General features: G+C 42.2%; 4 protein-coding genes across 7 annotated transcripts in view; all 4 read right to left on the bottom strand.

Moving 5' to 3' along the window:
- Window positions 1–24,519, bottom strand: part of tmem196 (transmembrane protein 196) — a 43,793-nt gene continuing 19,274 nt past the window's right edge. Inside the window, exons 5-17 of one of the 3 annotated variants that reach the window (XM_088318190.1) lie at window positions 24,366–24,495; window positions 23,048–23,111; window positions 17,666–17,734; window positions 17,546–17,600; window positions 16,406–16,482; window positions 15,956–16,025; window positions 7,487–7,589; window positions 7,068–7,126; window positions 6,023–6,125; window positions 5,296–5,366; window positions 5,148–5,226; window positions 1,367–1,460; window positions 1–1,100 (exon numbers count right to left, since the gene is read on the bottom strand). In XM_088318190.1, coding sequence (XP_088174316.1) covers window positions 24,424–24,495 — 72 coding nt within the window. In that variant the 3' untranslated portion in view covers window positions 1–1,100; window positions 1,367–1,460; window positions 5,148–5,226; ... (8 more) ...; window positions 23,048–23,111; window positions 24,366–24,423. Of the gene's footprint in view, window positions 1,101–1,366; window positions 1,461–5,147; window positions 5,227–5,295; window positions 5,367–6,022; window positions 6,126–7,067; window positions 7,127–7,486; window positions 7,590–15,955; window positions 16,026–16,405; window positions 16,483–17,545; window positions 17,601–17,665; window positions 17,735–22,546; window positions 22,653–23,047; window positions 23,112–23,184; window positions 24,496–24,519 lie in introns of those variants that run through there. The other 2 variants (XM_088318189.1, XM_088318188.1) reach the window with 2 other exon arrangements.
- twist1a (twist family bHLH transcription factor 1a) lies at window positions 7,866–9,887 on the bottom strand. The gene is made up of 2 exons (XM_088319008.1): window positions 9,026–9,887; window positions 7,866–8,329 (listed from the first exon to the last, which is right to left on the bottom strand). Exon 1 carries the CDS (start codon window positions 9,614–9,616, stop codon window positions 9,053–9,055), a length of 564 nt encoding a protein of 187 aa, XP_088175134.1. The 5' UTR covers window positions 9,617–9,887; the 3' UTR covers window positions 7,866–8,329; window positions 9,026–9,052.
- ferd3l (Fer3 like bHLH transcription factor) lies at window positions 11,768–12,410 on the bottom strand. Of its 2 annotated transcripts, XM_088278645.1 has the most exons (2): window positions 12,311–12,410; window positions 11,768–12,244 (listed from the first exon to the last, which is right to left on the bottom strand). In XM_088278645.1, exons 1-2 carry the CDS (start codon window positions 12,408–12,410, stop codon window positions 12,009–12,011), a joined length of 336 nt encoding a protein of 111 aa, XP_088134771.1. In that variant the 3' UTR covers window positions 11,768–12,008. The 2 variants fall into 2 exon arrangements, with proteins under 2 accessions (XP_088134771.1, XP_088134770.1); XM_088278644.1 differs by having other exon boundaries at window positions 11,768–12,410.
- On the bottom strand, window positions 19,965–22,652 carry polr1f (RNA polymerase I subunit F). The gene is made up of 4 exons (XM_088318186.1): window positions 22,281–22,652; window positions 21,912–22,053; window positions 21,468–21,676; window positions 19,965–20,837 (listed from the first exon to the last, which is right to left on the bottom strand). Exons 1-4 carry the CDS (start codon window positions 22,526–22,528, stop codon window positions 20,258–20,260), a joined length of 1,179 nt encoding a protein of 392 aa, XP_088174312.1. The 5' UTR covers window positions 22,529–22,652; the 3' UTR covers window positions 19,965–20,257.

Genomic DNA, 24,519 nt, shown 5'->3' with positions numbered 1-24,519 from the left:
TCTCGTGTTTCATTTGTCTTCCTGTGTCTGACATTGCATCTCTGTCAGCTGAACAAGTTTAAATTACCATTTACATGCATTCAGGACTATAAATAATTAATTTTGTATCGACAATAAGATGTCAGTAAACTTCTGAAGGGTTTGTCCCTGCATGGGCGTTGTCTGATGCCATATTTGTGTATTTTAAGTCAAATAAAATTAAACAATTCAGCTATAGAGAAGCAGCCAGTGTTTTAGGTTGAACAACAAGTATTACATGACTGCAATTGGACACTAGAGGTCGCTGTTAATCTGATGTGGGCTCCCTGGAACGTGATACAGAGCGGTCAGGAAAAGGACGCTAGTACTGGAATGTATCAAATAAATCACTTGGCGCATGGATGTCATTCACAACTCTTCAATCTGTTCCCACCAAAAGTGTCATTTAAGTATAGAAAAGAAACCAAATTTGAATGATTTTGTTTGTTTGTTTCCAACACCAGCAATTCTTCTCACTTACAATTACAAATGAACATAATTTGAAGATAGATTTCATTCAAGACTTGCATGCAGATTTGGCCATTGGATGGCGATTCCAAAGTCAGCTTGTGCGTCTTCCAGTTAATGACGACAAGCGCTATTGAACATGCATGGCACAATCTTCTCATTCCGTATTCTGGTAAAAGTGTGAATGTTTCCAGCATGAGTGTTCTGGCTGACAATGATGACAAAGCGCCATGGTGGTTTTACTTTCCCAACTGCCTGACACGCTGTCATATATTATAAACCGCCTTTTACACAAGTGTCGTATAAATAATCCGTCCCTTTTGGACTGCCGTTTGTGAGCGATGGCTACCGCTTCTCTGTTTTAAAGGAAACAGAAGGTCTCTTGATCCAGCAGTATATCAGGTAACTTTACAGGGATATATAATTGGACATTTCTGGGTTGTTCTATGTGCACATATACATGAGAACATATTAATGATCCATGCGCTGCAAAGCCTCAAGTAAATTATTAATGTCCCTCCAAGGAGTCATTGACTTGCTTCCAGAGTGAACATAGAGCCAAGCTGCAATAAGCCAATGAGTGACCTAATGCCTGGCGGTCATGATGGTTTGGCCTAAAGGAGGAAGAGCGGTGTGTCAGGGGTCAGGGGTGAGGAGGTGGAATGTGACAACCGACGGTAATTTCATGATGAGGAAAAGTCATGGCAATACACTTAGGATTTTGTGTAAAAAAAATAAAAAATAAAGAAAAGAAAATGCACATTTTTTATGCGGATTATTCATCTTGGGAATGTGATTAAAAACCCAACCAAAAACCAAAGAACCTCTCACATTTTAAAACCTCTCTCACTCACTCTCATGGTCAACAACTCTACCTCACCTTTTTTGTTGTGTGAGAGCTAAATATGACTTTGTGCCACCTCATAGCTTCATGCGTATGTTGCAGGGTCCTCCATTCTTCCCCAACTGGAAACCTGAGAGAAGAAATGGAGAAAATAGAAATGGTGTGACATTTGTCAAATGTTGTCAGTCACATCCTTGCCTGTGGTGACAGGATGCCACAATTCAGATTAGAGGTGACACTGGCTAAATGTTTGCAGATGAGGCAATGCAATATCTAATCACCTCGGTAACAAGGGTCACTCGGGTAGGCCAGTGGGCCAACTTGCCCAGGGCACTTTTCGTTTTTTAGCAGCAAGATGTTTACTTCAGCATGTGTGTATGTGCCCCCAATTGTCCCGAGCAGCAGTTACCCGAGGGGTAAGAGTGTTTGGATGCTATTCTTCCAAACGCTACTTAACACTATCTAGTCGCTGTTGACTTTGTCTTAATTCGCACTGTCACAGTAGCAAGCGGGAGAAAGTGGCCAATTATGACTTGTGCAAAATGCGTATATATATTTAAAAAAAAAAAAATTAAATGAGCCACCCCATCTTGTGGATTTAATTTGATGGACAAGAAACCACCGTGGCGGGGGAAAAATAACCAATCAGTTTCAATCATGTGGTTGGGCACCCAGCACACGGCAAAAAAATAAATAAAGATTTGAACCGATAACATTTCATGTAGAAAATATTTCAAAAACAAAGAATTGCACAGCACCTGCTTGTTGTTATGCTGTAGTCACATTACAATTTTCAAATAGTTTTTTTCTGTGACATTTTGGTTACATGACAGCATCTCTCAGTGTCAAATCTTAATCTACCCTGGCTCATATTTTTGGAGCATCTATCAAGTTAAACAAATCATCAATTGCGTCACATTACGCTTAAGTAGGTGTTTTTTTTCTTCTCCCCTTAAAAGCAGCACAATATTGCTCCGTCCCGCCGCATTTTCACAGTTGCATTTGCGAGGTAAAATAATACAAGTGTGCGGCGATAAGGAAGATCAATGTTTCACTTTTCCAAACTGTGCAAATAAACCTGCTTTTTATCCTTTGTGGAAATTCCACCTAAAACATTATAGGGATATTGTGGGCAGGACTACCACAAATCTTCAGGGAACGGCGCAAGAAAATATTTCCTGGAATTTGGGGGCCTACTAAACCCCAGCCAGCCGCAGCTCGTTTTGAGTTGAAAATGTTAGCTCGGATTGAGATAACACAGGTAGGCTTTTTTTTTTCTCTCTTTCTTACGGTTCAGTGATTCTGATTCTCATGAGAGCTGGAAAAAAACAAAACAAAAGACGATGAAGATGACAAGAGTTGAGTGATGGAGGGGAAAGAGAAAATAAAGGAAAGAGGCCGAACGAGAGCACTTTTTTTTTTTTTAAACGGTGAGTTATTTGTCTGCCTTGACGTGATGATGCGCAGGACCACTTCCTGTGGCTCAAGTTTCAGTGTACCAATGCGCGCTAGGGGGAGGGTCCACATCCTGTGCCAACTCCTGACGATGGGGCCCTTGGATTTTTTTTTTTTTACTAAGTAGTAAAGAAGATGAAGTAAAGCAGAAACAATGCATAAAAGGAGAAACCTTTTTTTTTTTTTTTTTTACTATTGGGATAGATTTGGATGCAGGTGCCACGTTTATATACCACCCTATTGGGGTGCAATCTGCATGGGCTATTTAAAAAAGAAAAAAAAAAAAGTCTTCATCCTAAACCTGTATGACACACACACACAAACACGCACGCCATCACCATCTCAGTGTTTATGTGTCCCGCCTTGCATTTATATGAGCTTTTGGTCTCAGGGGACCTTTTGCTTCTTTCAGGTGGTGTTACTTTACACTTTTCCTGTTGTCCCACGTCTGCACTTTGTGCGTATGCGTGTGTACCTTGGCACTAATTTACCAGACTGCTTTCCGAAGCGCAAAGAAGAAAAGGAAAAAGAAAAAAAAGAAGAAAAGATAGAAAAAGACTCATTAGATGGCAAAAGCCAGGTTTGTAAAAATCCCCAAACAGCTGTCGAAGCAGATGATGGGTTATTAATAAGTAAAAAAAAAAATACTCAGCAAAAAAACGCGGCGAGCTCGCATTAATCCCTGCGTCAGCACGACTTTGTTGTGGCATCTTTGACTGTCTGGTGTGGTTTTCTTTGTTTTTCAAAGCCCCAATCGTGTAAATACCGAGGCACAATGGGTGTGTTTTTGTGTTTGTGTGCTGAGGTAAACACAGAGAGGGTTGTTGGGGGGGGGGGATGATATTGCAGATATTAGGAGGGAAAAAAAGGGTGGAGAGAGGGGATTTGAGGCTGAGGGAAAGAAAGGCAGAAAACATGACAACATATTAGAGAAGGATTAAGGATGGAGAAGTAAAAAAAAAAATGGTTGAAGGAAGAGAAAGTCCACCCTGGAGTGAAGACCAGAGGGAAGGTTCTAGTTCTCCACTGGAGCTCCCCTCGGACCGACACTGAGCTACCCGAGCTGCCGAAGTCGCCCCTCCCTCCCTCACGAACGGGTCCCTTGCAACGCCAATAAACTGTTATTGCATTCAACTGGGAGAAAACCCACAAAACTTTACATAACACCGGATGATGCAAACAGGCAGTGGAAACGTAACATTTTTTTCACATCAGCACAAGACAAAAAAAAAAAAAAAGTCAATAGACCAGACTAAGCACACAAAGTGCTTTCTTTAAACCTCACCCCCACAAAATAAAATGAATGTCTGATAGATTTCAATGAGCCCGCGAGTTTAAGATAAACACGGAAATCGAGTCCTAGAACCCCTAAAGCCCCCCCGTCCCCATTTTCAGGCAGAATAAGATATTCAAACAACTTAAATCCAATAAGGGAGCGTTGCGTAAGGCGCAGTAAATTAAGTTAGGAGAAAGAGCCTATGTGTTTTAAAGAGCCATGCTCGTCTTTGATAAAGCTTGTATGTTTATATTCCTAAAGCTGAGCCACTGTGATATTGTCTGGTATGTGGAGGGTTGGAAGAGGCTCGCGTTTAACTCAATCTGCAAGATAAACAGCCCCGAGCGGGGCAACCGAGAGGCTTCATGTATGTCCGTTCCCTTCATTTGCCTGCCTGTCGTCTTTTGCGTAGTCACTTGGATGTTTTCTCATCGTCCTGCCGAATGGGACGATTTTCAATCAAGCACACCTCTGGCCGGGCACTGAATAGTGACTTTGTGGAGGTAGATGGCTGTCACTCCCGGTGCGGCCGGGGGGTCTTGGCAGCGTGGGCGACAAGGGTTAGTTAAGAGGCCGCAGGTCAAGCAATGAGGGCTGCGGTTGGCACCGCCCTCGGGGAATGCACGCGCGGGAGTTGCGGACTAATTGGGGATGTGAGTTAACTTGTGCTGTGTCACTTCCCTGTTCCTTTGCCCCCCCCCCTCCCGCCACCTATTTTTATAAAGCCCCCGAAGCAATCCTGTCTCTTAATTAGGACTTAATAGGCCATCATTACCTTGTGGAATCTTTCTGTGGATTTTAAAGACATTGCAAGATTGTTGCTCCTTTCCACAGGGTTTTAATTTAACTCGAGTGATGAATTGACCTTGTGAAAAAATGGATTTGATTTGACAAGTAGCACATTTTCATCCAATTGAAACCTTTCTTGTGTTATCGTCAAGGCAGAACAAGAATGACTTTGGGTGCATCTTGGTGCCAAGGAAATGTGTTGATGTGAATTGAGGAGTTTGATTGAAACAAAAGTATTGCTTTGTTGCCATCTTGTGGCATCCAGAGGCAAAAACAAAATAAATTGACAGCACTCACCATTTGATGAGCTTCGGCAGGCTTGGTGCATCTCGTGGAGTCGAGTTGCTTCATGAATTACACATCTTAGCTGTCAAGACTGAAGAGCAAAAGTTAAAGTATCCACTGTATCATAAGACATTCAACTACTATGATAAATCGTACTCACCCTTCCTTCTGATGGACGCAGACTTTTTCTCCCAATTCATTGTTGATTGGATGATTCCGAGCCATATTGTGCTGAGCAGCCAAGACAAAGACACACTCACAGTATGCAGAGCGTTTGTGTATATAAATCCTATTTCCATGTAGTTATTTTTTTTGGTCCTATGTGATTGGAGTGGAATTGTACAAACACTTTCTGCTGTATCGTAACATTACAATTTTCCAATTGTGTCAAAATTAAATCCTGCGAGTGGGTCGCCATCATGGTGCATCAGCTATTACCATGTTGCAGCGACATGCAAAACAGGGTGCCAAGAGCCCTATTGGTAAGTGTGCTCATTTGAGATGGGAAACAAAAAGCTGCAGGATGCAAATAAAAAGAAATCGCGTGCACACTAACTTCAACTTGGGCACACACACAGATAATTAACTCTAATGGAGTCCAGTCCAGCATGCCAAATAAGCTGTGTGCGTGTGTGAGTGTGTGTGAGCCCAACCCCCTCGGCTGTCTTGTGGTGTTGAGGGTTAATGTAAACCAGAACTTGTTACCGTGTTATGGGAAACTTCAAAAAAGAAGAAGTGGAAGTGAGGGAGACGTAAAGCTAAAGGAAGTCAGAGGGAGCAAAGACAGGTAAAAATCTGCTGGGGCGTCGGAACGGAGTCTATTACAAGAAGTTCATTTTTGACAAAGATTCACAGCTTGTCATGTTCAAAACAAACGCCGGCTGCACCTTTGACTTTCACATCGGGTTTAAAGACAGCAAATCCAAAGCAGGCCAATTGAGATGGTGATTCATGGCAGGGAGACAGTGTGTGTTTCAGTCATCAAAGAGCCTGTAAATCAGAGCGCTGGTTAAATTCACATGGCCAGATGCCTACACACTGATAACAAGCAGTCATCCATTTACCTTCTGATGACAACGGGGGCGAAGGCACAAGAAGCTTCGTTCAGTGGAATGTATATGTCGTGAGAAATCTTGTACGTGGCGAACCTCTACGTGAGTGGTGCGACCTGTTTGTGTGACTCGGGGGTGACATTCCAGTGTGTGAGAGCAACAGCCTCAAGTTTAAGATAACACTGCCACGGTGAGCCACGGGTGGGAATTGATCCCCCCCAGCGGCTGGTAAAGGGCCTCGGGTCAGAGCTGATGGCTTTACCTTCTGCACGCAAGCCACAATGTAAAAACACGCAAATGCTCCCATTATCATCAGTCAAGAATACGACAGAGTTGAAAGTCTTTTGTCGGTTTGTGCGGATTGTTTTCCTCAATTTTTCTGGGTGAGAGCATTGCTTGGGTCACCACTGGCAGAAAAGTCTGTGCCTGGTTTATCTTACTGTTGGCATTTTTTTTTGTACCACAGTCACACAGAATGACTTCAGTATTTTCCGAAAAACTAATTTGGCTGAGAACCTGTGAATAGTAAAATAATTTGTCAAATATCTAAAACGAGGCATCGATATTGTAAAAAAAAAAAAAAAAAAAAAAATGAAGCCCGCCAATCTCAAATACTGAAACCACACCCCTTCCACTGTCATCAATCAATCAAATGCCACCTTTATGATCTAGAAAACGGATGCTAATTCGTCAACCACCTTTTTAATGCCTTCACATAACCATGTTTGAGTCACAAAAATACGCCCGCTTTAAGGCTTCCGGAAGCTGGAATATATTCCATTTCTGCACCGTGACAACGAGGCACTCAAAAGCAGTCAAGCCATTGTCGAAGCCCCCATATAAACACTGTCATGGCAGTTTAAATTTTTTTATTTTTTACCTCGCGCTTCCAAACTCTTTTCGTGACATGCGTGCACTCCAGGGTGACAATGAGACGCTCTAAAGTGGGGGAAAAAAAAAAAAACTAAGTCACTAAATCATCCTTATTCAGAAGTGCCAAAACGTAGCCCTTTGCATTAATTAGTCCTCAAGAAAGGTCGGTGACGCTTATGTACAGTCAACCAACTTGAGAACTTGTGGTCGCGTAACAGTCGCGTACAAAAGTAAGAGAGAGCACACAGGCGACTCCACAATGATCATTTTCATGATCAATACAGCTTTTGTGTGGCACGTGCATTGCGAGCGAGCTTCCTCGTCAGGGATGTAATCGCAACGCATTTTGCAGCCTGACCCGTATCAACCCCTTTAAAGCTTTTGAGGGTAACTGCAAAAGCACCTGCGGGAGTCTCCCATGCTGACCTGTGACTCCGGAGGACATCTGGGAATATCGTGCCAGCTTCCCACTGCGCCACAGCCACTCTGTTCAAACAGCCCAGCAGCCAATTACGGAGCTCCCACATCCCTGAGTGCAAGAAATAACTTCAGAGTAATCCAGAGGTATGAGATGTTTTCTTTCACACCCCCCGCCCCTCTCCGCAGTGGCTTAGTTAGCGGAGGATTCTGCTACAACTAAAGTAAATAAACTCTCGTGATTAACTGGAGAAGGCTAAAGCCAACGGAAATGACTTTGTTACGATACTTTCAGGTAAGTTTCAGGAGTGTTCAACACACTTGATTGTTTTGGACATCAACAGTTTATTATCGTGGGGGAACAAATGAATGAATACTTCCCGGCAAGTTACTTTCATTTGTTTATTACCAATTATTTACAACGTTCAGAATGTGCAGACTACAGATCCATTCAGCATTCTGTGAAACCCCAAAATAAATAAGTCTCTCATTTAATTGGGGCAAACGGATTTCTCACCAGTAGAAAAATAAATACAAAATACTCCATTGGCAGTGAAACATTGTCACGAGGAATGTAAAAGGAATTGTGTTATTTCTCTCTCGTTTCAAAACAGAGCAAGCTCCTCGGCTCATTTTGTTTTTACAACATTCATATAGTCGCAGTGGTCTCTCTTCATATCCGTCTTGTCCTATAAGTGCTCCCTTGCAAACATAACAGTCCCTGCAACGGGAAATATCGCACATCCCGCTCTCGGAGGAGGAATGAAGCTCAGCAGCTGGGCTTCAGCTGCGCTTTTGCATGGTTCAGTCTTGTCAGGAGAGTTGAGGCACGAGTTGTTCAACGTGGATGATCTGTCAAAGAAAAAGTCATGTCATTAAGACGAAAACTGGACACTTCAGAATATACATTAAACGCTTAAGGGCCATGCAGGTCATACATTTAAAAAAATAAAAAAACAAACAAAAAACTCATTTGAATTGACTCTGTTCTAACATGTACATTCGTTGCACATTATTAAAATGCATTAAACATTTTGTTTTTCAAAAGGTGAAAATGACGTCGGTTTATCACATTTAATATAGTTTTAATTTGTTAGTTTAATACAGGTAAAACACGAATTTATTTAATTTTGGGGGAAAATAAAGTCCTCATTTTGTAAATATTTTTTAAATAATTTAATTAGAATAAAAAAAAAAATCAACTACCTCCTGACATTATTTTCAAAATGATGCTTGAATGATAAACGTAAAATTGTTCATTTTACTAATATTTTCAATATTTACAATACAGAAATTACCAAGTTATTTATTGTGATTAATAATGTATTAAACGGCTGCTCTTTATTATATACTCGCTGGGCCAGATTAGAGAACAGAGCGGGTATATGGCCCCCGGGCCATACTTTGCCTACCCTTTTTTTATTTCATCGGCTCAAACGGGATAGCAATCCCAGTTGCATAGCAGGAATTTAAAGGGAGTGCAGCCAAATGTGAACATGCATTACGTCAGACTGTGCGTAAAAGTTAAGACAGTTAACTCCAATTTACCATGCTGTCCCATCCAGCGCAGGCCCACTAGTGGCTCGCGGTCGACACGGAGCAGGCGTCCCCCATCCTCCACACCGAGAAGGCATAGCTGAGACGTTCGTGCGCCACGTAGCTGCAGCTGGACCCCCGCGCGTCCAACTCGTCGCTCTGCAGAACTTGACACAGGAAGTCGATGTAACGGGCGGCCAATTTGAGCGTCTGGATTTTGCTGAGTTTGTCCGAGGGCAGCGTGGGGATGATTTTCCGAAGCGACGTGAAAGCCTCGTTGAGCGACTGCGTGCGTTGGCGTTCTCGGATGTTGGCCATGACGCGCTGGTTCTGCAGATCGTCGATGGAGCGAGCGGGGCTGCTGCTGGCCTCGCTGCTTTCGCTTGCCACGCTGCCTCCACCGCCCCCTCCAACACTTGCACGCTCACAACTCTTTCTGCATCTCTTCTTGGGAATCTCCACGTCCAAACCGTCGTCCAGTTCGTCTGCGCTCCTGCGCGCCGCCGCCCGCCGCTTCCTTGCGCCCCTCCTCGGCAGCTGCCGCTCGGCCTCCTCCTCACTGTTCCCCGCACTGTCCATCGGGGAGGAGTCGTCTTCCCGCATTCTCCAAAGCCGTCCGAAATGCTCTATAACCAGCTGTCAGTCTTCAATCCAGTCCGCAAACACCACATGTGAGAAAACAAAATAGTGTCCCGGGCTGATTTTCAAGTAAATGTGGTGCACCGAGCAGGGAGAGGTGTCTTCCACTCTCTTATAGTGGGGAGAGAGATGGAGGATTTTGGGGAGCGCTGTGATTGGGTGGGGAGGGGTGTAACATAATACCGCTGCAGGAATAACTTGTGTTAATATCACAGGAAGACTATGGGACTTGAAGACAAAAAAAAAATAGAAAAGGTGGTGTTTTTGTAACTGTGCACAAGATATTTTTGTGGGCGTTTGCACTAAACATGTCAACAATATTCTTTACTCCTTGTTAAAAAAAAACAAACAAAACTGAGCTCATTTTTTTGCGCACACTCACCTACTTCTACAAAAAAAAAAATCCAGCTTTAACATTGAAACACACTTCATAAATGTACAAATACATTTTTAAAATGTGTGTACACACATATACACAAATCGTGATATAACTTTTTTGGTATTGTCATTACACTTACTGTGAGAAGTCACGTCACCCAATTCCAGTTCCCAAACATGCTCCTGAAGATATATGGCACAATATACAGCACCCCGATGACGCCATTCTAACTTATGATTCCCTCGACATGGTCATACATGCAAGCTGAGTAAGTCGCGCGATAGTCAAGAGTACAAACCAACTCCTAAAGGTGCAATGCGTACTGGAACTGTCAGAGATATGGCAGGAAAGGGAGGGGTGTCCTTCAAAGTGCAATTAATGTATGCTCCAATCTACCGCAATGCATCCTCCATATGTCTTATGACTGCACTCAACTGCCCCCCCCCAAAAAAGAAAGTAGTCATGGGAAGTATCTTAGTAGCCTACACTGTAATAATAATTTAAAAAAAATTAAAAATTAATATTGCAGTATCAGAGTATTAGTACTTTTGCCACCTCTGCAACAATAAAAACAATAATACAGTACAAGTACAGGAAGTTCTCAAGTTGCAAGGTCAGGAGTGCATTTGAGGACAATGATCGCGTCCATCAAATCATTGAAGACATTACAGCACAATAACAACTCTTGCAGTCTAGACACAAAGATGTGAACAGTGGTGACGGCAAAAAATAAACCCGGTGAAACACAGGAGGTTGCAAACAGCGGGAGGCCTCGGCTCCATCGTAACTAGACCGACGTGTTTATTTTCCCGTCAGCGGCCCCACGTTGAGGTATGCGCTTAAATGGGGTCTGACCCCCGCAGGGACGTCGACACCGCGGCTCAGGTTTAAAAGACGCCCCGTCCCGGGGAGCTCTCGGGGCGGATCCGGGCTCGCAGCGGGGTCGCTTAGGAGGTGTACGACCGCGGCGTAAAGCAAACACTGGAGGTGATGAAGAGGACCGAACTTGCCTAAGATTTTTTTTAAGGGGAGAAAGAAATAGAAAGTCTGAAAGCGGCAGCTTGTGATGCGAAATAAATACGAGGCCAACATCCATGAAGTGGATCGGCCACAGGGGAATCGCAACAGCCAATTTGCACCTCGGCGTCAAAGCTAATATCCAACCCCGATTTGTGATGCAAATCTCTATTTGCACTTGAAACGGATAATAAGGCTGAGCGATGATATCAGTCAAACCTTCAGTTTGGACCTTTTCCTCACACAGGTGAGAGATCTACATGGTCCGCTCTCCAAGGTGCTGAAGACAACCTCACCTGCGTGACTTGCCCATCTCACGTCTCACCTGCTTTGACTTAAAAAAATTGGAGTTTTGACTAAATGAATTTTGAATCGACTGGGCGGTAGACATGCTAGACAGTATACATCTTTTAAAAAAAAAAAAAAGTCTAATAGGATAATAGAATTGAACGAAATATATTCCACACTTTATAAGCTATACATGCATAATCGAATGCAATGAAATAAAGCTTTCGCTTACCTTATTTTACTAACCTGAGAGAGGAAAAATATTAAGAACATATTCAGTACATGGCATTAAAGTTCAACTCAAAATTATTATTGTCGGTTTTTTTAAATTATAATTTTTGGAATGTTTTTGGACAAAAAGATGAAACTTCTCCATCTTGAGAATTGCATTTTTAGGTTATTTTAACTTCTTTTTGGTATTTTAAGTTGTAATCGATTGATACAAAATTGCACTAGTTTCTAATAGAAGGTATAAAAATGTTGTTGCGGTAAGTGTTCGTTTCCCATTGGATCAATTTGCATGTGTACCTATTAATATGACCGCAGAGTGAAACGATATTTCACGCATCAAAAACTAATAAAAAGTTTGAAGAAATTGGTCTTTTTGGTCTCTTCTTGTGACTTCCGGGCTTTAAAATATTGCAACGGATCACGTGTCAGATGGAGTGAACATCAAGTGTTCTCCAAAAGATCCTTCATGAAGGCGATGTAGACGATGGCGAGCCGCAGCGTCTCGATGCGGGACAGTCTCTTCTCGTAGGCGAACGTCGGCACTTTCTTCCGGAGCGCGTCGAACGCCTCGTTCAGACTAAACATCCGCTTGCGCTCGCGCACGTTCGCCGCCTGCCGCTGGACCACCGTGATGATCCTCCTCCGCTTGGACCTGCCGAGCCTTCCCCCTCCTCTTCCTCCCTGGCCGATCACCAGATGATCGTCCGTGCACGAGGTGTGCTCCGGGCTCCATGACGTGTCGCTGGATGGACTGTCATCCACCTGCAGCTTGGGCGGAAAATCCATCGGGTCGACATCAAAGTGGATCAAAGCGGAGTCCAGTAGTCGACTCTGCATCGCCATCTTTGAGTTTCCCAGACGAGATCTGTTTATATGTCTGCTACCGCGAGGAGGAGAGCATCTCTTCCAAGTGAAAGCAGCTTTTGTCTGAATCCGGATGGAGCACGACAGGGTGAGATCCTATTTGGCTGCAGGCCAAAAAGGCCTTCTTCCAGTGAGCGACCCGCATGCGGCACCTGACGCGCCCATGGCCGAGCGGCTTGAAGAAGCTCTCCGAGTGATGCGATGTCCTCCCGGGAGGCCATTCACGAGCTTGTGGAGAACTGCAGCCTCGTGACAAGAGGGTCATGGAGTCATATTTGCACTTCGCCTTCTTCCTCGCTGGCTAAATAACCAAACTTTTTAGCACTTAAAGAGCCTCGAGAGAAGACCAAATAGAACATTCCCCAACAGTCGCCACACAGCGGAAAAAAAAAAAAAAGAAGCTTTCTGTTGCAAATTAGAGCAAATAACTGTCAGTTCCCATGGCACAGGAGTGTCCACACGGCGTTTGGGGGGGTGAAAGGCTCTCCTAAGTGTATTTGGATTCGCGTAAGACAATGCTTGGTCATAAGCTTGATGATGCTGTTAAATGTATTTTAGAGGTGTCAGTCAAGAAAATAAAAATAAATACTGGAATGAAACATTTGGCCGGATAATTGATTTGTTTTTATTTTTAATTAGTTTTTATATAACTGATTTTGCTTTGTTTTATTATTTTTTTTTTAATCCTAAATGCTTCACTTTAGTTTTGTTCATCAATTTATACTGAAGTACGGCCCACAAAAATCTACAGCAGAATATTGTGCCTTTAGGATAATTACGGACGTCTATATATTTTTCAATTCAGTGCTGCGCAAATTATGAGATGCCTAACATTGTTCCTGTGACTATTCTTAGCTGTTTTGGTCTGCAGCCTTTATTTCCCAAAAGGAAGACAAACTAAAATATTAACTTTTGCAAATCAGGGCATATTTAGGCAATTTGTAAGCAAGACTTTTACAGTGCATGCGCTTCATTATTCCTAAATGTTGTAATGGTGGGTGGCGACAAAACGGTTGAGAAACAATATTCAAGAGCACGGGTATCAAACTCAAGGCCCAGGGGGCCAGATTTGGCCCATGACATCATTTTATGTGGCCCGCAAAAGCAAATCAAGTGCGCTGACTATGTTTTTTGCAAATTGTCTTTACTTTTAACAACACTAAGATATGATACGCCACAACATTTTTTGTTCCCAATTCCCCCCCACATTAAAATAAATTGAAAAAAAAAATAGTTGAACAATTTTTACTGGCTTCTCATTTCTAAACTATCCATTCTTCAGTTTGTTGTGCAATAATATAAAGCGATCATACATCTATCTAGATCCACAGTCAGAAAGGCCCTCCGAAATGAATTTGACACCCCCGCTCTAGAGCATTAACTGCTGACATAATTACAGGGGGGGACTTTAATGTGTTTACAGAACTTGTTATTACGCGTCTTATGTAATGCACTTAAATACAAGAAACTATTCAGTTGTTTTTATATCGAGGAACACATAAATCAGCCAGATAAGGCTCAGTTGTATCGTATTTATTCATAACCTGTCTGCGCTAAATGATTATTTGGAGATTTTATCCATATTATAAATGGGCTGCGAAAAAGAAAGCATCCAGAGATGATTCTATATGAACTAATGTGAGTGTTTATCTTGTACACACTCACACAACTGGATTGTCATCATCTCCCTCCACTGCTTCGCTGTTTTTTCGGTCGGGCAGATAAACATGATGGGACATTCCGCCGGTCGTCGTGGAAACGCTGAGAAAGAGCAGCTGGGCGGTAGAATATGAGGTAATCTCACCCCGGGGCTGCTGGGTAAATATTGGTCTTAAATAAGGAGTAAAGCCCCGAAAAGAGGCGCACAAACACACCTAGAGGGTTTTATCCCAGTTTTGTCTGAGTGGAAACACAGGACGGAGCTTCACACAGTCGGCCTCAGAATGAGCCGCTTCCTGCTTTCCACCGTTATTATCCGTTGCACGGTGTGAAATGAACGATGACTTTTTTCTTTTTTTTGGCGTGACTAAATGTTTGTGGAAGTAAACATTGGCCGCCTGACACATCCAAACAAAGAATAGAACTTAAAAGCTTATGATGACATCTGGAGTGCAAGCGGAAAAAAAAAGAAGACATTTTTGCAGACAGATTTAAACATTTCGAAGCCCACCTTTGCTCATAAATACAACATTCTGCACATGCTTCGTCGCAGCTAAGGGAGCACTTAAAACTAAATCCCTCTTTTATTGGATCTTAGTCATATACGCTACATCATGTGGAAGAGTAAAAAGTGAGTGACAGATTTGGGAGGAGGGCGAATGACGGCAAGTAAAACGGCATTAAATTAACTTCACTGAGGAAGTTGCACTTGAGTCATTTTTATAAATTAAAAAGGTCACGTACAATTTTTTTCTGGAATTTACATTAACAAGAGTCCAGCAATATTGCATTCATTTTTTTTCTAAAATTGGTTGACTGTATGACTATGCACCACACTCAAATCATGCTTCCCCATTAAAATGAATGGAAATGCCATTAATCTGTTCTGTTTGTTTTTCCTTTCACAGACACAAGGCAAAACATCCTAAACATGCCTCACTGTGTGTGTGTGGCCATACATGCAATGTTGATTTTGGCTCGAGGTCACCTACAAAGCAGCCTTCTGCATTCCCTTTATAACCACATTGGATGATTAAATTGGGGTAAGATGACACGGGATCAAAGCAATGGTGCACGTTGCTGTCAAGGGAATTATGCGGTGAACTTGATGAAGGCCATTCTTGTTGAATTAATTTGGAGTCCGAAATGAATAAGGGAATAGGGGAGAAAAAAAAATCAAGGAAGTGAGTAATGGAGATGAGTTTAACTCTTGACCAATGTTTTACTTCTTTAGCGTGTCATTGTGAGCACAATCAGTCTTTCTTTCCCTTCTTCCTTCTTGCCTGCCTGCGCACCCACAAACTGACTCATTGGCTCCCGAGTCTCACCTTTCACAGCATCCTCGCCTCTGACTGGCTGAGGCGGTCAGCCAATCACCAATCGCGGGATGTTTACACAGCTGGGTGGCCAGTTAAAGGTGGAGCTCATGCAAGCGTGTGTGGTTCACGGACGCTGCTGGATGAAAGCCAACGGGCCTACCATATATCTACGCGACAACACCCAGCAACCTTCCATCTCGCTTCCTTCAACGCCACCCACTCGCCAAGCCGCAGCTCCTTCGCTCGGCGTGACCCCTCCCTCGCTTCCTCCCGCTCGCTCCGTCTTAATCCAATGCCTAAACTCTCCACCAACACGCTTGAAAATCCCTCTGCTGACCCACCCGCCATCCAACAACATGTCAACACCTTCCCTTCTCACCCCTCTGCTGTCTCAACTGTTTATTTACTTAAGAAAGGAGACTTGTGAGCAAGAATTGTAAAGGTGCCGTGTTTGAGTTTTCAAATATTTTCAACTGTAAACTTCAGTTCAGAATCAGTGTTAATCTAACAACATGACAAAAGTATTAGAAAACACATCGTACTCACTCAGCGTGGATGCTGATGATCGCAACAGACGCGTTTCCTCGTCGAACTTGTCGTCGCCTGACCAACCAATCTGAGGACGGAAAAACGCTTCAGTTATGTTGGGCATTCTGCGGCAAATATGAAATCAGTGCAACTGCTAATATCACATTTGCATCGAGGCTGAAGTTCTGTTGCCATGGCAGTGTTGTAGCCAGATTTATTTTTAACCTACATGAGAAATTAAAAACACTTAAAAGCCCAAAAAATGAATCAAATCCAAAACCCTCACATATATAACCAATAAGGAGCAATCTTAAGATTTTTGCTAATTTATCATGGATGGTGCAAGTGTGCCTAATGTGGCCAGTTTTTGTTTAATGCATGTAGTAAATAAAAAAAAATCATTGGCACACTTTGTCCTATCCTTTGTACTTGGCAGTCATGAACAACTGTCTAGACAAGCGCGATTACCTCCTGATTATGTCGAGCCTTCATTATTTTCACTGTGTGGAGTTTTGCAAAATTGGCCCACTGGGTGACATGACCTCCTGTCAGTAAAAATAAAAAATAAAAAATTACAAAGTTTTAATGTTCAAATAGACTGAATTGAACAAGTTGTAGCGGAATGTAGAAGTGGCGTAGCATTCTTCATGTGAGCTGATAAGGCTCGGTCTGTGATACCGTAGCGAGAAAGAGCGTCATCTCCCTCGGATGTTGAAATCTTCAAAATATGAAGCATGGCTGTATTAGGGAGGCGCTGGTGAGCTCAGCGATCATTCTTTTGAACTTTGTGGATCTCAAACAGGAAAACGTTTGTGCAACTCAGCAGGGAAGCTGCCTGGTCCAAACGCCTTTTCGATATTGGTCGTGCCATTGAGTGCACCGCAATCCCTTTGGGGAGGGGGGGGTGAGGGAGTATTTGACTTTTCTTGCATAATATACATCATGCGGTCACTTAATGATGCTCAGGAATTTACGGATGACAACAACTAATCGGAGGTGCATATTTTCTTTGTTCATAGCTATCATTTAGAGACTATCTTTGCAAAATCTGCAAGGTCATTATTAACAGACTAACTGCTTTTAGCGTTGTTTTGTTTAATTAAGCTGAGCCAGATATTTACTTAGCTTGTTATGCCTGGCAGGCCTCCTCGATCAGACATCTCTCGGCTCCATTTTTATATTTTCTCAATTCAAATGCCTTTTTGGGATTCCAGTCTGAGTATTATTTTTCTTGTGAAATGAAACTTCGGATTGCTGAGAATGGTCCAGTTGCGCACTCCACCCGTACAGGATCACTGGACTTAGGAGGTCACGAAGAGTATTTTCATTTAAGAAATAAGATAAAATATTGGTTAACAGTCGTCCCTGATGGGTATTTTGTCACCGCCCAATCAAAATAAAGTAAAAGAAATACAAAAAACAAATCGTAGCCTGTTCTGTTTTGTAGTGAATTTTTCCCATCGGAAATAATGGAATTTAAATGTTTCTGTTCCAAGGTAAGACACCTTTAATGACTGGACATAAACATATGGAACATTTTCACATTCTCAATATGCAAAAGCACATTTGATGCAAGAAGTATCATCAAAAGAACATCAAAGTACTCACCCTTTGATGACGCTTGTCAAAAGTGAGCCGATTCTTTGCATTGCGACATTCTTCACTGCCACACAAGCGTAAAAAGAAGTTAGTCACTGCATATCAAAATTATAATAAGTAGGTACTCACCCTCGATGTTGATTACACTTGGAGGAATCGCGTCACATTTATACTTAATCTGCCCAGGGCCGTCAGAATCTGGGAATAACTATAATAATTTAGACACAACTGCCTTTCGTTGAGGTCAGCATTTTTTGTCTTCTGATTTGGTTTGAAAAGCAAGCTCATTTCGATTTCAGCAAACATATCGGTTGTTATCTGCAAATATCAGTAATAAGAAGCTCAGATATATGAGGGACATTTGAATTCATAGGTTTTTGTTATAAATTAAGAAAAAAAAAAAATACCCAATCGATTCCTGGTCGCCGAGGTTACCGACTGACGGTGCAGGCGAACCAAACCAAATATCGGAATCCAGCTCCACAAGCACAAGTAATGTTTACTTACAGGGTTAATAGTGTGCGTGCTTGAATTCTAGTGTGTGGACACTGAAGCCTTGGGAAAGAGCGGAACCGGAGTGTGCGCCTACCTGAGGGGCTGAGCTGGGTGATGCAAAGCAGAGGTGCCAAAAATCTCCCAGCAATGCCTTTGAAAGGGCCATAAAGGGATTTCAGGGATGTCAGCACGACTGCGTCGGAGGCGCTTTGATACGATTCAACCCATGCCTGGGTTGTGTTGGGACGATTAATTGCCGCAGTAGCGCAGCTCTGACTGGTGGAACACTTAAGCTTTATGACCTGCTGCCATTTGGGGCTCCGGGGCCGAGCACATAGCTAATTATCCGGGCCAAAGGATGGAGATTTGAAGATTGCGGGTCGGGGATGAGGTGCGTTTGCGTGGCTGAGCGAGCCAGCGAGTGTGTGGCACTCGTTTACGCCTGCGTGTGTTCTGAGGGGGAATGTTCTCCAGCAGGAGCGCGCCAGGCATGGAAACTTTGACACAGGAGATAGACACGCAGCCAAACGTCGAGACACACACGCTATGAAACACAGACAGAGGTGCGAAGGGAAAGAGTGTCTGGCCTGCTCAAGAACAAAAACAACACTCCTCCCTCCTCCTCCTCCTTCTTCTTCTGGCCATCAGAGGATCATGAAGATAAACGAGCATGCCTAGATATGAGGGTCCAGTGGCAGGAGGGGAGTCTGGAGTGGAATGCGTGTGAACTGCACTCCGCCTCCAATAAATCAGGGGAACAAGTAGGAGGAGAGGGAAGGCTAGGTGGGGGGAGCAAAGAGGAGGAGAAGTGGGGAGACGGCGTTGGGGTGAGATAGCGGGGATGACAAGATGAATGGGAGGCGATGGAGGGGTGCTGAGGTGCAGGTGCACGCGGGCCAGAGTGGAGATCAGGCAAAAGGCAGGCGGAGGTCACCAAGGGACAAATTATTTAGATTACAGGGAAGACAAAAACATGCAAAGTAGCGGCCATACATATATTTGAGTAATTCTATGTTCCAAAGATTTATGCATAATACCAACCAAAATATGCATGTGAGGTGCAGGTATTTTTATTTTTTACTTGGGGTTTCCATTCCACATGTTCTTGTTAAAGGTCCTGTGGTGATGGTTGGAAAGACGGAGGACCCCAGCGTAGGGAGAGGCAAGGCAGGATGAATTTATATTAAAAAAAAAAAAATTAAAAAAAAAGATTTATAGTCCTAAACAAAAATATAAGGCACTTGGTAAAATCCAAAAACTAAACTTATCAAGTCCCAAACATCAAAATCAATGCAACATCCCAATCAAATCCTAACAGGAAATTAGCATCAACTTCAGGTGTGATATTCCTTCGAATAATGCATATTCACACATAAATGCTCTAAAAATACATTCACACAGGCGAGATAACACGATTCAAATGCACAATTTATTCCGTCTCCTATATTGAAAGAGTTCTTCTGTCCTCATTCTGAGCGTGTACGCCATCTATGCACGGGACTGTAATCGTCCAGCCCTACACTGTAGTATCAGCGACTGACTGTGTGAGTTTAAAATGCAGGCGAATGTGTGAAATTATCTCAAACACTGAGTTGAAAATTCTGCTTACGGGATAATAATGTGTAATGTACATGTCAAAAAAAGGTTTGACAAGATCATATATGAACTCATAAAGCGATAACAGAAACAGATGATCAGATGTGACGGATGACGGCGCGACCATTTAATTGCATCCCCTTATCTCTCCTCCTTAGAAGCTCTGCGGCTCTTTGCGCCTCGCCGCTAATTAAGACTCCCCGCTGAAAGGCAGGATTTGTGTGAGTGGGGAGGTGGGAGGTAAAGAAAACACACGGAGCCCTTTAAGTTGTCTCTCGACGCTTCATCACCTGACACTCACCCGCTCACAATAAAATAAGACCGAAATATATATATTTTTTTTTAACAATATATATTTATTTAGCATAAAGTTTTGGTCTGGTGTCAATACTACTGAACATTGTTATTTCCTTGTAGTCCGCATCAAACTTTTTTTCATGGTTGGCGGGTTTGTGGAAAGCTGTAAGGCACAAGCTTTATTTTTATCCCATAAAAAAGATGAACAGTCGCTAGAGCTGCTTTGCGAAGCAGTTTTGCGCCCCCATCAGGCCAAGAATGGAAATTGCAGATGTTGGCCAACACCGTTCATCCATTAAGTCATTGCAGGATGACTTCCTAAATCAAATCAAATCATTTTTCTTTTCTCTTCTTTTTCTTGAAGTTTTTTTCTTCAGCATCTTCACTAACGCTAGCTGTGACTTGGCTCTCCTTTTCGCGTTTCCTTTTCTTGTTGGGCTTGTCACTGTGATAGCCGCTGGAGTCGCTGGCATGGATCTCCAAGGGAGAGATCTCAACCTGCTCCTCCTCTTCTTTTATCCGCTTCTCCTTTTTAATCTTTTTCTTCTTCTTTATCACACCATTTGCGTCGCTCTCTGTTCCATTCAGCTCGAGCGTAGCGTGACAGTCGTCTTGACCAGGCGGTGACACCGCTTCCTCTTTGATTTTATCTTTCTTCTTTTTCTTCTTCTTCTTCATCATCTCGCCATTTGCATCAGTCTCAGTTATGTTCCCTGCATTATGGCACGACGGCGACACCACTTCCTCTTCAATCACTTCTTTGATTTTCAGTTTTTTCTTTTTCTTCCTGGTGGAGTCTTGGACAATAGGCTCCTCACTGAGTTCTGTGATTGGTTCCGTGTCTTCTAGCTCGGCCTGGTCGACGGTGACACCTGAATCGGAGCTCTCTGCAATAGCCAATAATTCCTGAACCCTGATGTACAGAAACGGTATCAAATTAATTTCCCTGAGGTGTTTTTACTGTTTAACACAAAATCTAAGATTTGGGATGATAAATAAAATAAAGATTTTCCGCAAAAAAAAAAAAAGAAAAAAAATTATATATATATATATATATATATATAAATATATATATATTGCATCTTAGCATTAAAATAGCACAATTACCTTAGAAGAAATTATAAGGTTTGGTTGTACAGTTTGGTCTCTAAATTTGAACAATTTTTAGTTCGCTTTTGTTTTATGCATCTGTATAACAATATGATGAACAGCTTGAAGCAAGCAAGCTTGACCTTATTTGGAGAACTGCAAGTGAGAGAGTGAAAACTGGTGCTAAGGAATGCGTTTCTAGCATGAGTGATGGGCAAATTTTTTTTGTGGTCTCCCCACATCAAATATTCCCCTCTGGGGTGTGTTTCTTGCAAGAACCCCCTCCCAACCTACACAGTATCACATTTAGAACACCCGAAATCTAATTAATTAAAAACCACAGTTTCAGTGCATATACAAGGACGACAACATTTTTGCCACAAAAATCCATTCAATTACTCGATAGCATAATCAAATCGAAATTTTTTTAAGGTGACAGCCCTCGTATCCATACCTTGTTTGGTTCAGCTTTCCTCTTATAAGCAGCACACCGGCAGTGTCAGCATCAAGTGCATTCACCAGAAACTCCAGCTCCGCTCCGATCCTGGGCCCCGCTTCCCTCCAGGTATCCACAGAGATTTGATTGGGCTTGGGGATGCTGGCATTAAAGCAGCCATGGACCAGGCAGCCCACGTGGCTCACACCAAGTTTATTCACCTTACCCTTGGAAGTAAACATGATATATGAAATTCTCACACTTTTTGAAAATAATGTAACCAAGCTTTTTTTCAATATTAACATTTAAGATGATTCGCCCCCTAAGTGCTCTCATCCTAGTGACTGGACGAAATAAAGCAGCGATTTCCATCCCCTGCTTAAATTAAAGCCTTTGCGATTTGAAAATTCAATTTTACTATATTGCAATGTCGATCTGAAATCGATTAATTGCAATACTCACCAGCAAGCTCTGTCCTTCTTTCGGTTTAAATATAATAAAGTTGGCTTGTATGTCCATGTGGATGTAGCCGCTGTCATCATAAATGTCTCCACGGTGGCGCACAATCTGTATATTGTCATAAGCTAGAGGTACACCCTGGAGGCTGCAGGAGAAAGCATGAAAATCCAAATGGTCAACAGCGACTTTTAGTCACCTTGCAAAAGTCCAAAACATTGTAATTGATCCTTATTTAAATGAGTTGTGAACTGCAAACATTGTGTTTCTCAACCATTATAAAATCTGGTCACACATGTTACAGTAAGTACATTAGAAACATCCTCACGCCACATTAAATACAAAAATGAGCAACACAGTTGTCTATGTTGTCACCTCGGGGAGAACTTGAGCAGCTCGGCCTGCAACTCCTCCCGTAATGCTGTCTTCTTCTTGTTCAGATACACGGGTGGCAGGACGACGTGTCGTCGGTGCGTGTTCATCACCAGACACGAGTAAGGCGCTGACACAAGTTCGGAAGCAGCGGCAAAAGACGGAATAGCGCACGGAACCTCGGCCAAATCTGCACGCGTCGTCGTGGACGTCGCAGCTGCCGCGTTCTTAGTTAGGATTTCGCAGGTCATTTTCACGTGTTTTTGGACGCCTTGAACCTGCTTCGATTTCGCCGTGTTTGCCAAGGAGGACCGGAAAGTCAACGAGTGCCGACTTCCGCTTTGGGGAACCTTCAATTTCCGTATAGTTCGCCTTCTGCTGGTGAGGCGATAAAAGTAAACGGAATGTAACAAAAATTCAAATAGTAAAATAAACACGATAAAGCTAGTTAAATATTTATAATGCGTTCCATATATAATAAAGAAATTTAATTTTAATTTAAATAAAAATTTATCTATCAAATCTCTCTCTCATCTCTCATTTTTAACTTGAGATATGAAAAGCCTTGTTGATTAAGATGTTGGGTCCAACATTGTTTGTACAAACATTTAACCATAATATAAGGCAAACGGTCACATTCTAATAGGATACAATACAAGAATATTATTAAAGAAAAATAGTCCTCAAAAAACGTATAAAGCACAGCTGTGATGGACATCGGTGAAGGGCAATTCGATAAAATCCAATTGAAGTGACGTGGGTGTCCTCACCAGTAGACATGAAGTTAACTGCAGAACACAAATTCCCCATACTGGGAGCTTCCACCCACTCCACCTGGATAAAAACCAGGAATGTAAACCACTACCATAAAGGGCCACACAAAAAATGTCAAAGTGCATTCCTTGATTTCATTCCAAACTATTTGAATGGTAATTCAGCATGTAACATTCTTGAAAGTCAAAACCACTCATGTGTGCTGTAATTAGCCCCGATGCTCAGTGTGAGTTACAGCAATGTTACATAAGGTTGGTTCAAGGGGAGCGCTGATGCTGTTCATCAACAGATGGACATTGATTCTGTATCCCTTTCTCACCTGCGCTCCCACAAGATCATTCAGGTACCAGAGGTCTCTCTCTCTCTCTCATACCCACACACATACACACATATATGCATATTTTTTCCTTTTCCAGATGTTGGATTAGACTTTTATTGATGTATCTTTAATAAGAAGCATTTATAAAAATAGGTTTTACCTAGTGTCTACATTCCTGACAGTAATTTTACTCGGCACACCAGCACTATCTTATCCAAATCCAATAATCTAGCTATCAAATATAACTATCAATATTTTTGCCTTTAGAATAATAATATTGCCATGTTTCTACTGTCACGTCTTACTGATATTGTTGCATATGAATAAATTAGAATAAAGTAAAAAAAAAAACACCCTCCCAAAAAAGTAGCTCAGTTTAACAACAGAAAATCATATTATCGATTCTTATACATTACAGAAGGCCAATTCAAACTTAATTCCCATACACATAATTTTGGCTATCTCTCGTGTAATATGTAATGTTTATAAAAAAAATAAAATAAATCATGAAATATTTCACTCAGTGTAGTGAATCCAATACAGTAATGAGTTTCACTTTTTAAATAGAGCTACTGAAATGAAGAACGTTTTACCACGATATTCTAATTTACTGAGATGAATTTCTATAACCAAATCTAAGTATGTGGCACAGTTTTACACACAATCAAAATGATAGCTATTAACGTTCAATTAGTCATATGCTTAATGTGATGGTCAATGTACAAGCAGTATCTTGTGCCTTATTGTATTCTCAATCAGCGTTCCAAAATGTTCAACATTTTTACTCTCTCCTAATTGGCCTGCTATAAACACACTGAGATAAAGGCTGAATAACTGGCTTCAAGGTGGTGTAGAAAAAAAACTTCCATTCTCCTCAATTTAAAGTTTTGATGATATCACTTTTTTTACACTAAAATGTCAATTCATCCTATTTGGTTTGGTCAGATGAACTCCATCAATGCTTCAAAATAAATAAATTAAAAAAAAAATCTCACTTCACTGTCAGCACAGAGTCAACACATTTGCAGCCTGCAGTACAGCTTCAAGTTGTCGTCATGGCGACGCACTGGTGTGTCCGTTGTAGGAGATCTGAGGTATACCGTTACTGGAGTTGTCCAGGACATCCTGTTGAACACACACGCAACACGT

This window comes from Idiotropiscis lumnitzeri, chromosome 16, assembly GCF_059441095.1.
Source record: "Idiotropiscis lumnitzeri isolate Australia: NSW breed Sydney's pygmy pipehorse chromosome 16, RoL_Ilum_1.0, whole genome shotgun sequence".
NCBI classification, from domain to species: Eukaryota; Metazoa; Chordata; class Actinopteri; order Syngnathiformes; family Syngnathidae; genus Idiotropiscis; species Idiotropiscis lumnitzeri.
This window is presented reverse-complemented; position numbering and strand designations above follow the sequence as displayed.

Bases quoted from the DNA above. Each gene is read 5' to 3' on its own strand.
- twist1a (XM_088319008.1), bottom strand. From the start codon at position 9,616: ATGCGGGAAGACGACTCCTCCCCGATGGACAGTGCGGGGAACAGTGAG.
- ferd3l (XM_088278644.1), bottom strand. From the start codon at position 12,410: ATGGCGATGCAGAGTCGACTACTGGACTCCGCTTTGATCCACTTTGAT.
- polr1f (XM_088318186.1), bottom strand. From the start codon at position 22,528: ATGACCTGCGAAATCCTAACTAAGAACGCGGCAGCTGCGACGTCCACG. The intron at 22,054-22,280 runs GTGACAACATAG...TTTCTCCTGCAG, and splicing joins CTGCTCAAGTTCTCCCCGAG to CCTCCAGGGTGTACCTCTAG. The intron at 21,677-21,911 runs GTGAGTATTGCA...TTTACTTCCAAG, and splicing joins AAGAAGGACAGAGCTTGCTG to GGTAAGGTGAATAAACTTGG.